General features: G+C 34.8%; 2 protein-coding genes across 2 annotated transcripts in view; one reads left to right on the top strand and one right to left on the bottom strand.

Annotated features, from left to right (window-relative positions):
- Window positions 1-6,646, bottom strand: part of LOC107590306 (5'-AMP-activated protein kinase subunit gamma-2-like) — a 30,037-nt gene extending 23,391 nt beyond the window's left edge. Inside the window, exon 1 of the mRNA XM_016279014.1 lies at window positions 6,305-6,646. Within this exon, the coding sequence (XP_016134500.1) occupies window positions 6,305-6,388 (84 nt within the window). The 5' untranslated portion in view covers window positions 6,389-6,646. The remainder of the gene's footprint in view (window positions 1-6,304) is intronic.
- A 916-nt stretch (window positions 6,647-7,562) lies between these two features.
- On the top strand, window positions 7,563-10,390 carry LOC107590355 (endophilin-B1-like). Its single transcript, XM_016279063.1, has 5 exons — window positions 7,563-7,719; window positions 9,116-9,205; window positions 9,347-9,447; window positions 9,538-9,760; window positions 9,833-10,390. Exons 1-5 carry the CDS (start codon window positions 7,696-7,698, stop codon window positions 9,938-9,940), a joined length of 546 nt encoding a protein of 181 aa, XP_016134549.1. The 5' UTR covers window positions 7,563-7,695; the 3' UTR covers window positions 9,941-10,390.
- Window positions 10,391-13,323: the final 2,933 nt, after the last annotated feature.

Raw genomic sequence — 13,323 nt, forward strand, 5'->3', positions numbered from 1 at the left:
ATTTGGATATTAAGTAAAGATCATGTTCCATGAAGATATTGTGTAAATTACCCACCGTAAATATATCAAAACTTAATTTTTGATTAGTAATATGCATTGCTAAGAACTTCATTTGGACAAATTTAAAGGCAATTTTCTCAGTATTTAGATTTTTTTGCACCCTCAGATTTCAGATGTTCAAATAGTTGTATCTCGGCTAAATATTGTCCTATCCTAACAAACATTCCCTGTTAGCTGGGATAATTCTAGAACAACATTAAAAACATTTTCACAGCTAAACAAAGAAACTTAGCACAGGACAGCAGCTTGCACACTTACACAGGTTCTTCAATTCTTCATCCATTTAGCTGCTGTTTCACAGAATCTTTCACCTACACGGACTAGTACCTAAACTCACTTTGGCAGTAACCTAAAGCTCACTAAAATGCTCAGAAGCTGTAAATGTGATGCAGTGACATTTTAAACAACAGCAGAGGCTTTGCACAAACCACGGAGTCACTGAAGTGCATTAACTTCATCCTCATTACACAATTCACTTTTGTAGCTACACAGAGGACGTGATTGTTTAGCGGTCACTCCATATATCTGAGATGTATCTGAACCAAGCAGTTTAAAAACCCTTGCTGGCCTGACCTGTTACCCAGTACACAGAGAATTACTGTAACCGGTGACACATTAAAAAGCACTGCTGTTACTGAAAGTCTTCTAATACACTTTTCTTATACATCCATTTACTTACTGAAATCAACACTATATAGGCATTAGTGGTCAACTGATAAGGGTTTTTCTATGGTTGATGCCATAGAAAGTGGGGTGGAAGATGGCTGACAAACTGAACATTTCAAATAAAGGTCCATTAATGACGTTTGCAGTCATCTAATGCATCTTTAAAAATAATTTAATAGACCTGTTAACTGTTATTTTTAGCCAATCTCAATATTAATATCCATTTTTCATAGTGTATATTATAATATTGTGATGCCTGAATTCACTTGTAATATTTAAGATGACAGAATCTACTAATTTAGACAAAATGTAGAATTTTAATATTGCCCATAACATGAAAATAATTATCAGCAGCTTATCAGTATATTAATATTGGTGCATCCCTACTAATAAATATGATACATAACTATACACCTGCTTTACATTAAGGTTAAAAATATATTCAAATAAATCACCGAATATAGGAACAAAGGTGAATAAAATGTATTTATTTATTTATTTTTATTTTACACAAAAGAGTGTAGAATTGTAATATTGGTCATAACATGAAAATAATTATTGGTGTATCAGAATATTAATCAGTGCGTCCTTAATATTAGACTTGGTAATTTCAATACACCAGCTTCACATTAAATTATATAGGCCTACTCAACATATACTCATGCAAAACACACCAAATAGTATCAAAGCTGAATAAAACTGATAATTATGAAGAATATTATTAATTTAATAAGTGAATCATACAATTAATGTCAACCTCAGTCAATGATACCTTGAACCTTTCACGTTTCTCAATATTAGCACTACTTTTATTCCCATATTTGATGTAAATTGTTAATTTTTCTGACCATTTTAAAATCCAAAACTGGCTAATCGCTTTTAACATCCTTGTTAAATGTCTCCCTCATTACAACCATCCATTACGGCCTGACTCATGTTGCTCCTCAACATGCAAATCTTCTCTTGTCTCACAATGGGTCAGTCATATCCATGGTAACAAGATTGACTTTCAAAGCCTGAGACAGAGTAAAAGCCAAGAAAATTCAAACCCATCAGTTAGAATTCAAATCAACGTCCTTGAAAATGTTTCACAAGATTGTTTGATGATTAAAAGCAACATGAGAATCAGCAGTTACATAAACTGATTGATTTCAACAGCACGATCTGATAAAGTTGGCCAAATGTATTGTCAATCGCAACATGCCATTTACTGTACATCTGCCAACGTACAAACCAATCAACAATAAAAACACATTGTCCCTGTTACAGATCCGAGTCAGTTTCCTAGGAAAGAAGGACCACAGCCAAAGTAGAGAAGCCATCTGTCCTGTAGACGGGGAGCTCAAGGCACCCCGCCTCCATATCCTTGGAGCCCCAAGACCCGATTACAAGCCCATATTTGCAGGCTAGAGATCAAGAAAAAATATTACCTCTGCAAACAAGCACTGGAGAACGATCAAAGAAAAATAACACCCCCTCAGATTCACAGATTTCCAGCTGTAGCGGTCTTGTATTGAGATACCAGCATTCGGAAATCCAAGACGAATGCAGGGCTACTCCAAAGAGCAAGGACAGTCATAACTCACTGATATGATACAGCACCTCCCTTCAGTAACATGGAGGTCAATGGGGCAGGTCTGGGGATTTGTGTGTGTATACCTAAATAAACTTAAATACAGGAAGGTAACAAGCTGGCTTGCAGCTCTGTCTGTTTGTCTATGGATAAACAGAGAAAAATACAGCGCAGGTAATGACTGAGGGAGAGATTCAGCCTTGTGGAGGTTCGCCAGTCATTTTGAAATGTGACAATCATCATAAAATTGCATCAGGCATGTCCAAGGCAACCACTCAGCATCTCACTGTTGCCATGAGTCACAAAAGACACAATGTAACAGCATATGAGAATCACAGCCACAAAATACAAGCGCTTGTGATGCTGAAGCTCGTTTGGTAGTGTTTAAACTGACAGCAGGTTGATTTGACTTTTCCAAAAAACACTCATTTTTTACCTTCTCATGTCAGCAATTTCTGGGGCGCTGCAAAGGTCAAAGGGCACAGCAAAGGATCATAATTCAACCAAGGACACAAATGGTCTCAAAAATGTGAAAAAGGAGTACACTTTAGCTTTTAGCATAAAAGAGCTCTTATTATATTATACTTTAATATAAATAGTATACTCTAAAAGAATATATTTAAGTGCAAACTGAATGTTTTCAGAAGCTTTATTTGATATTATTTACAATTAAATGAATATAGGAACACCAAATATAGGAAGAAAGCAAAGCTGAATACAATTTATTTTATTTTAGACAAAAGAATGTAGAATTATAATATTGGGCATAACATAGAAATAATTATCAGCCTATCAGAATATTATTATTGGTGCATCCCTACTAATACATATAGTAATTACAATAAACCTGCACATTAAGGTTAAAAATATATACTCAAGCAAAACACACTGAATATAGTAACAAAGCTGAATAAACTTGATCATTTTAACTTAAGTGCAAACTGAATGTTTTCAGACGCTTACTTTGATATTATTTACAATTAAATGAAAAAGTGTTTGTTTAAATATTAAATGCAATTAGTTGATTTGAAGAATGCTTTTTGACCCACGTAAGTAGGACTTTAGTACTTTATATGTAATTTTATTTCATAATTCTATTGTCTTTGAGTGAATTGTCGAATATAGCAAGGGTTGCCAGGTTTTTACAAGAAAACCCACCCAATCGCTACTCAGAACTAGCCCAAAACTAGCCCAATCGTGTTTCAAGGGGGTCCCCAATTAAAAATCGCATTCCGGGGGGGGTAAAATGCGTTTTTTGGCGGGGTTCCCCTGCTAAAAATTCGCATTCCTGGTGATAAATATCATGTTATTGGAGTCGAAACTTGATCATTTTAACTTAAGTGCAAACTGAATGTTTTCAGACGCTTACTTTGATATTATTTACAATTAAATGAAAAAGTGTTTGTTTAAATATTAAATGCAATTAGTTGATTTGAAGAATGCTTTTTGACCCACGTAAGTAGGACTTAAGTACTTTATATGTAATTTTATTTCATAATTCTATTGTCTTTGAGTGAATTGTCGAATATAGCAAGGGTTGCCAGGTTTTCACAAGAAAACCCAACCAATCACTACTCAGAACTAGCCCAAAACTAGCCCAATCGTGTTTCAAGGGGGTCCCCAATTAAAAATCGCATTCCGGGGGGGTAAAATGCGTTTTTTGGCGGGGTTCCCCTGCTAAAAATTCGCATTCCTGGTGATAAATATCATGTTATTGGAGTAGCTTCAACCCACGGACATGAAAAACAACCCATGGCAACAGTGTTAAAGTAGCCCAACACTGAATATAGCAACAAGCATTTATGGTAAATTAAAATAGACTTACAATTCAAATGTATTGTAGTATTTAGTATTTAAATTACAATTAAATACATAATATATTAACTAATAATATATTAACTGTACTTTAAAGTAAAGCATGTAATTTGACTATTACAAACGGCTCTTTTTACGCATACTTAAGTGTTAAGAAAGTGTACTCCAAGTACACTTAAGTGGTCTTTTATTTCATTAATAATATATTATCTTTTTTAAAGTACATTTACTTTAAGATTTAATAAGTACAGTACAAGTACATTTATTACAATTATGCACACTTCTTTTTCACAAATCTGTATAGTACAACATTGCAAGAATCTCAGTTTACCACACTAAAGTTAAGACACCTGCCACAGAAAACGAAACCCAAATAACCAAACTAAACTTCAAAAAGCACTCAGAAAGCTATATTTGTGTCTATTTTTGTATGAATTCAAAATATAGGGAAATCACTGAACCTATTGCTTATGTACACAAAAGTGCATGCGGGTTCATCCGGGTTGATTATGTGCAAAAGTGTGTGTGTACGTAGTAACACTGCTGGCTTTGTGACCTTTAGTTCAGTCATTTATTTACCAACAGTATACAGCAGTAAATGTGGTTAAATACCCTAATAGTTTACCGATTCAAACTTGAATAACCATAAATGTCATATGTCAATAAGACAGATTTGATATTGGACATTTTATGAGTGACGAGAAGTTCCAACCCTGATTTTCATATTAATCCTCGATACAAGTTTCCTAAAACATTAAAACCAGCATTTATGTATTCTGTTCAAATAACTCACTACAGTAGCTATATATGAGTTTATCAGCATTTTAAGTGGACATTTTCAAAGTGTTCATCGCTATGGCTCAAGATTGTTCACCCTCAGCACATATTTCACATATACCTGTTAAAATGTCAGGAAACTGTCAAAAATGCCACGATGTAACAAATGCTTATGCTTGCATGTCTATGCAGAACCTGTGTTCCCTACTGATAAATATTGTTTATATTCATAGGATTGCTCAGTAAGGACACCGATCTGATAATGACAGTAAACAGCTAATTAGCAGGTGATTACTCAGTGGCTCCAGCACTGGAAGAAACAGAGACTTACCGTTTCATTACAGCTTGAGCTGACTGAACCAAAACACTGCTTATTGTACAGGGGTTTCTTTTAAATCTAATAACCATACTTACTTCTTATGTTATGCTGTTATTTTATTAGCAAAATAAGATGGAACCCTGACGTTGTGTAAAATCTCACATCTGTCACTTTCACTATATACCTGTGTCTATACAGGCTCAGTACTAATCATTATTAGTTCATTAAAAGCCTTTGTGTTTCTATAAACATTAATTTAGAAAAACCACACATTAACTGATAGCCATTTGTGGTTCTTTAAGCCATTAAAGATGATGACTGACTCCATGTTTAACACAGTCAGGTGTGGCCAATTATGACCAAATATGGTTCACACCTGCACATGTTCATTGCTATTTATGTGAGGAGGTGGTTGATTTGAATATAATGATGCTGATTAGGATAGGAAGTGTTAACATGAATTCTTTTGAGAACCAGGAGACTTTGCTAATATACATATGCAAACCATTTATATGTTTAGCTAATATCTCAGAGACCATGCAATATGTGATGATGATAATAATAATAATAATAATACAAAAACATGAATAAAATACTGTCAAAATAATGTTTTATGCTTATTTTTCAATGTTTGCTATAAACCAAAAAAAAAAACAATTATATAAATAAATTCTAATACCAAGATCTCAGATGTGACATATTGTTTTAAATACGCACATACTCACCAAAGACATAAATGCAATACATTAACACACACATGCCAGTGGTCTAAATCTTAATAATGATATCATGGACTTGTCTTTGAAAGTAAATATTTGGGACTGTAGCAATAATAATAATAATAACAAACAAAACATTATTTAATAAATATTAAAAAAAATAATATTCATAAACACAAGACAAAAACACCTTTTGATAAAATAACCTTATGAAATAAAAGTCAAATCAATGTACAGGTCATTTCACAATGTCATTGCTAGCAAAGAGAATAGAATTTACATTTCTGTGTTTGCATCATGTTCTAGTCCATGTCCACAACTTTTGGCTTTGAATCTGTGGGAGAAAAACATCAGTATCGTCAGATATGAACTTACAGGCATGTTTATCCGAAGCGATCTCCTTTTTCTTGAATTTTTCTTCTCTTCTTTCTTCTTAGAATCCATTGCAGTACTGCCCATCTCCCAAAATAAAGCTTTTGTTCTTTGGCAAAGGCTTAGCCTATTTAACACGGGCGACGAGAACAAAATCCATCTTGCATATGAGAGTAACAAAATAATACTTTGAAGTAATATTAAATATATATATTTTCGATTTAGCAGGTTCTCGTACGAAATAATATTGGGTTCATTTCTGTCGGTGTCTGAACAAAAACACTTGCACCCTCAGTGGAAAAAATAAACTTGCATGCGCACGAACAGAAAAGGTGAAGAGGATGAGAGGTGTGTGTGTGTGTGTGTGTGTGTGTGTGTGTGTGTGGAAGCGTCAGTGCAAAAAAAAAACAGGCTGATATGACGGCCATAAACGCTGCTACTAGGATTTGAGACACAACCACTCACATAACACTCCGCGATAACAAACACCTCAGTGTGTTAATCAAGTCTCAAACACTTTATATGCCTGTTATTGTGAGTGTAATTTCAAAATTAGATATTTTGGACACTGGAAGTTTGGACATTTCGTTTCATTTAAATCTGTTGGTGTGTAACTAACTACATACAAAAGTTGAACATTAGAACGTGTTACAGTAACAACACTAAATGTGTTTGAAGTTACCTTGTTTCAGATATTTTTGACTAATATAACCTGCTTCAGGAGAATACAATTATCTAAATATTTCAAATAATTTCCTCAGAAATTGGAAGATGGTTTTGACATATCATGGCTGTGATACAGGCAATTTTGTCTCTCATAGTTGAGGTATACCTATGATGAAAATTACAGGCCTCTCTCATCTTTTTAAGTGGGAGAACTTGCACAATTGGTGGCTGACTAAATACTTTTTTGCCCCACTGTATACCCACTTAAACACATTGGTACCCTAACAAACAGCGGCCCTCTTTCAAAATGGGAAGTGTTTAGTTTGCTTCGATTCGTTGTGAATTTCGCAAGTAATTTTTTCTACAAATAGTCCATGTTCCCTGCAGCAGTGATTTATGTTGAATCCTTAATCATGCTAACCATAGTTTTTAACAAAATACCATGTTATATTTATTATTACTATGATAGAATTGTTAACTTGGTATTAGCGTCACTTTCATCAAAATAAGAAATTAAAATGACTCTGAAAGTGTCTTATTTGAAAGACATCACATGATTTTTTTTAAATGTTTTAATCACATTAACTAGTAATAACTATGGTATTTTGGTGGAAACTTGGGTTACTGTGCTAAATTTTCCTCAGTGATGTTAGCTGCTATTGGATGTTTAGTGTTAACGCTCAGGTCTGTCTCTAAATGTATTATCGCTGTTTTCAAATGCTGTGCAGATGTGGGCAGAGGAAGTGACGAAGGTAAGAAGAATGTTCTGCCGCGCTAATGTGAAAACTGCAAACTGTGTCATGATGAGTTTCTCTCTGCAGTGGAAAACTGAAAATAGACTAGTTGGACTACATTGCCTAATGTTTAGTTTCCAACATTTTGCGTTAAAAAAGCTTCTTTTGTACATGTAATTACCAACATTATTTTACGTTTCCACTTTCCAGTGTCATACAAGATTCCCCAATGCATGATCAAAAATGGCAAAATATGCTGTTCTAGGTTATCAAAAGAACTTTTCTTTAAAAATGAATGAGCTATGCTAGTAGGCTAAGGTGTTAGGTTGCTAACTGAAGGCAAACTGAAAACACAGATGCAAGGTCATCACAAGGGATCTTGCATGACACTGACTTTACTGAAGTTTCTTTTAATATTTTATGACCACACCAGTATTATTTTCGTATGTTTTTAGTTAATAATAATTTGAAATTTTAATCGTTTTATCTATATTTTCAGTTTTAATTCATGTATATTTTCATTTTAATTTAAGTTTGTCATTTTTGTCAGTTTATTATTATTTTTATTTTTATTATTCTTTAACTTTAATTACTTTTGACCTCACCAGTATTATTTTAGTATTCTTTTAGTTAATAATATTTTGAATTTTGAATTGTTTTTAAGCATATTTTCGGTTTTCACATTGTAATTTATTTTTTTTTGTCATTTGTATTAGTTTATTATTTTTTATTATTCTTTTAACTTTAATTACTTTTTTCAGTTTTAGTCATTTTAGTACTTATGTTATAACTTAAAGTTATTTTATTTCAATTAGTTGCCATGTAGCATTTCTAATTTTCATTGTAAGTTTTTTTGTTTTTGTTTTTCATCTAATATTTTATTTAATTTCAGCTTCATTTCATTACTGAAAATGATATTTAGTTGTTTATAGTTAACAACATACTGCATCCAAAATCCCCATATTTCTAATATGAATGCATTAACTTCATAATCTCAGTCAGCGGAAGCAATGTGTCATCTGCATATTTTCCACTTACTTAAAATGCGTATTTATACTAAGGAAGTACACATATTTAGACACGGGTTAGAGATACAACTTCTCTAAGAGGATTTATACAGAGCTTCCTTAATACCGACTAGCTGACTGCTCATTTATCAACTAGTTGATTTTGAAAATACGTAGTTTTTGCACATCGCTAGCAGACTCCTGAAGATTGGTTTTCTCTTTAAAACCGGTCAACAATATCTGTATGAAAACGCACGGGCTGTTTTTTCAGTTCCCAGTTGCTTTGTTCTCTTTAAACAATGTGAGGTCTTTTAAGTGCATTAGTTGTGATGAATCTCACATCATGCACAATTGTGTAAGTTTTATGTAAGTGAAACATTCCCTGGCTATCTCTCTCTCTCTTTCAGGCCGAGCAGGACCTGAAGTTGACACAGAGTGAGTTTGACAGACAGGCAGAGATCACCAGGCTTCTTCTGGAAGGAATCAGTAGTACGCATGTGAGCTCATCTGAAAACCTGCCGCCCAGTGGGCCGCCTGCCAATTCAAGTCTCACAACCCTTCAGTTTTATTCTACAATCCCAAGGTCTGATCTATAACAGACCACATCATCTCTCTCCCAACCTTTTTTTTTGTCCCAGGCCCATCATCTCCACTGTCTTAATGACTTTGTGGAGGCTCAGATGACATATTACGCCCAGTGTTACCAGTACATGGTCGACCTCCAAAAGCAGTTGGGAAGGTAAGTCATTTTTTACCAGTGTATATTTTTTCTTTTTATAATAATTTAAATAATTATATAACTCATCTGGAGTTTCTTTTTTCCCTCCAGCTTCCCTTCGGCTTTCTCTTCCAACAACAACCAGTCAACAGCCGGCGCCGCAGCCAGTGTCTCTGTACCCATCCTGCCGCTCTCAGCCCCTCTTCCTGCCACCACAACCAATGCGTCTTCAGGTTTCACCGAGCTGCAAAACTTCAGCGGGAGCCGTAAAGCGCGGGTGCTCTACGATTACGATGCAGCAGGCAGCAACGAGCTCTCCTTATTGGCCGATGAGGTGGGCGACCCATTTTTATTTTGTACAACAGTCTTATGGTTTGAATTCCCACTAACTTGTCTCTTATTTCAGGTGATCATGGTGAGCAGCGTTCCAGGCATGGACTCTGATTGGCTGATGGGTGAACGTGGAAATCAGAAGGGAAAAGTGCCCATTACTTATTTGGAGCTACTAAATTAAGAGAAAAAAAAAACAAGTGTTGCTGGAAACAGAAACGTATAGTGTATTCCAGCTGTGCTGCGTACCGTATATGCAACCTTGACATCTTGTGCTGCTTACATGCAACAGTATTTTATTGGATGTGACATCTGGCAGTCCCAGAAAGGGAAGAGGTTCTAACCGGACGAGTGTTTACAAATGAATTAATGCAGAATTTTTTTTTAATGCTTTTGATGTGACATGCCTATATATTATACAAAAATCAAGCAAGAGTGTCTTAGAGTATTTACATGTGTTTACAACAAGAAAGTGTTAGTCAAGTCACCTTTATTTATATAGCGCTTTATACAATACAGATTGTCAAAGCAGCTTTACAGTGTTAAAACAGGAAAAACATGTGCCGATAATGCAAGAGCACAATAGAAAACAGTCAGTTTATCAGTTAAAAAGACTGATTGTCATTTTTCTGAATTTTAAAGTGGTTTCCATTATGTACATGAACTCATTTCAGGTTCTAGAGCATTTTAAAAGCATTCATGTAGAGGTGGAGACGTAAATATGCCATAATTTATTTTCAGGGTCTCATATACAGCCCAGCCATCTTCTGCGGTTTACATTTCTCTTTATTGCGTTTAAAGGTTGAGCACACAAAGAAAATGCTTTATTTGCACGCAGACAGCCTTTCTTGTTATGCATTATGAAACTGTCTTTATATACTTCAAACCACATTAAGCATACATCTAGTTATAGAACTATTCATTTCATGATAAATACGAAATCTATTTTCTGATAACAGTACTTTTTTTTTTTTATATACCTATGTGCCTTACATTTGTCTTGGAATTGATGTTTTTAAACTCTTTAAAGCAAAAAAAGGCAAATTTTATGCATATTGTGCCACCCAATATTTAATAAAAGCACAATTTTTTAGTTTACTCTGACAGTATAACTACAAAAGCACAGGTTACCTAACTGCTTAAATTCTGCGATTACTAACATAGATTTATAAACAATGTTTTTGTTACATAAAAATGTGTCGACTTTTTACCCTTCTGTTTTGATTTTGAATCATCTCATTTCATGTGCTGTTCAGAATATGTATTTAATTCTTTCTGCAGTATACTTAACAGAGTTAATAAACTCGAGATGTTTTTAACTTCAAACCATTGCTTCTGGCTGAAATACAGGTCATCTGTCTATAATATTGCTTTCTCCAGTGACAGTTTAAAGTTTCAATGCCTTAATTGATTTAGTTTTTCTTGCAAACACACAGCTTTGCACTTCACAAGACATTAATTGATGGACTGGAGTCTGTGGATTACTTCTTGTGGTGTTTTTATGAGCTGTTTGAACTCTCATTCTGACGGCACCCATTCACTGCAGAAGATCCACTGGTGACCAAGTAATTTAATGCTAAATTTCTCCAAATCTGTTCTGATAAAGAAATAAACTCATCTACATCTTGGGTGGCCTGAGGGTGAATATATTTTCAGCAAATTTTCATTTTGGGGGGTGAACTATTCCTTTAAGACATTCAAGGCACTAACCAACCAACCAAATAAATGAAAGTTTTATTTCAAAGATTACAAGTGGACGCACACTTACTAAATTAAACAATAGGTAAATAGGAAGCTGTATAGCATACTAATACTATATAATTGCATAATGCGTAGTTTCACATGCTTTTTTCAAGAAAAACAGTAAGCAGTGTGTTAGTATTTCGCACAGCATCTATGCTGAAATATGAACAACTTCTCTCAAATGTCAGTAGAGGTCAGGTCTTTTCACTCGGTAGTCAATGAACAGAGAAAAATAATCTAAAGAGTCACGGACTCCCCTTCATTGTTAAATATAAATCACGCATCATCATTATATATAATATAACATGCTGTTGTTTATGTCTTGCCGTACGGTGCTGACAGGCTCATGTGTTGGTGTTGCTCTCGTGTAAACAGCGAGGGGAGGGTTAAAGGGAAGTTGTGCTGAACAGGCTGTTGACTTCCTGTGCTGTTGGGCCTCAGCAGGCGTTCATTCTTGCTGGCCGTTACTCAGCCTCACATGCCGAGAGGGCTATGCTCAGTTCCTTCCCGAAAACAGCAATGTGAGAGCCGACCTGCGAAGTGCTCCTTTCTGCTTCTGCAAAAAACTCAAGCCTGATGAACACTGAGGTTTTACAATTTTAATGTAGCTCTGAAAACTATACAAAAATCTAAAATACACCATGTAAAGTACATCTAAAACTCACAAAATCTAAATGCATCTAAAAAAGCTTTTATGTATATGTGTGTGTGTGTGCATGTTTATGTGGTTTATGAGGACACAAATTTGTATAATAACATGGGTATGACATAGGTATTACAACGAGAAGGTGATTTATGAGGACATCTTCAGTGTCCCCGTAATTCAAAAGGCTTATAAATAATTCAGAATGAGCTTTTTTGAAAATCTAAAAATGCAGAAAGTTTCCTGTGAGGGGTAGGTTTAGGGGTAGGGTTGGTGTAGGGAGATAGAATATACGGTTTGTACAGTATAAAAACCATTATGCCTATGGAGAGTCCCCATAAACCATAAAACAAACCTGTGTGTGTGTGTGTAAGTTTGAAATGTAATTCAATAATGTATTAATGTTTTAGATTTATTTTGGGGGTCCCTTGTCTTTAATCCTTTACCACACTTTTACCAAAATACAAATGTGGCTTTACCTGGAACATTGATGGTATCAGATGGTAATACTATTGAACTGAATAATTATTGGCCTAAATATTTAGATTGTAGCCTACTCCAACATAGATAATATTGTAAATGTGAAAAAAAAGCAATGGTACCATGATAGATAGATAGATAGATAGACCTGCGCATTGGTTATTTTTTCCTATCATAAAGATAAAAAAAAAAGATTTTGGTTGAACATAACTCTGTTTTAAGGGTTTCTAAAAGTGCATTTCCTCTTTGGAGGACAACAACTTTTATTCTTAAAAACAATCTCAAAGTCAGAAGCTTGAAGAAGCTTGAATACTGCGAGATATCTGAAGGCCTAATAAACCCCTGCTTCCCCCAACCCATTTTAAACAGACTTTTCAGGACTGAATTAGATCCAAACTATGGCAGATGCGCCTCTGAGCCCATGCCTGTGACTGTGCTCCCTAGTTTCTCTTTTTCTCTCTCTTTCTCTGTTCAAACCGCCATGACCTAGAGAAACACCACAGCGGTATTCTGGTTACACTCTGGTTTAACATGCACACATGGCTCTGCAGTGTAAACAACACACTCATACACACGACACACAGCCAGGTTCTCCCATGCTCGCTGCCTCACAGATATTTAGCTTTCTTTCAGGACTGAATTAGATCCAAACTATGGCAGATGCGCCTCTGAGCCCATGCCTGTGACTGTGCTCCCTAGTT

This window comes from Sinocyclocheilus grahami, unplaced genomic scaffold (assembly GCF_001515645.1).
Source record: "Sinocyclocheilus grahami isolate Dianchi unplaced genomic scaffold, SAMN03320097.WGS_v1.1 scaffold126.1, whole genome shotgun sequence".
NCBI classification, from domain to species: domain Eukaryota; kingdom Metazoa; phylum Chordata; class Actinopteri; order Cypriniformes; family Cyprinidae; genus Sinocyclocheilus; species Sinocyclocheilus grahami.

What these genes read in the sequence shown, in the direction of transcription:
- LOC107590355 (XM_016279063.1), top strand. Translation starts at nt 7,696, where the DNA reads ATGTGGGCAGAGGAAGTGACGAAG. An exon ending in GGGCAGAGGAAGTGACGAAG is followed by an intron (nt 7,720 to 9,115) that starts GTAAGAAGAATG and finishes TCTCTCTTTCAG; the next exon opens with GCCGAGCAGGACCTGAAGTT. An exon ending in TCTCCTTATTGGCCGATGAG is followed by an intron (nt 9,761 to 9,832) that starts GTGGGCGACCCA and finishes CTCTTATTTCAG; the next exon opens with GTGATCATGGTGAGCAGCGT.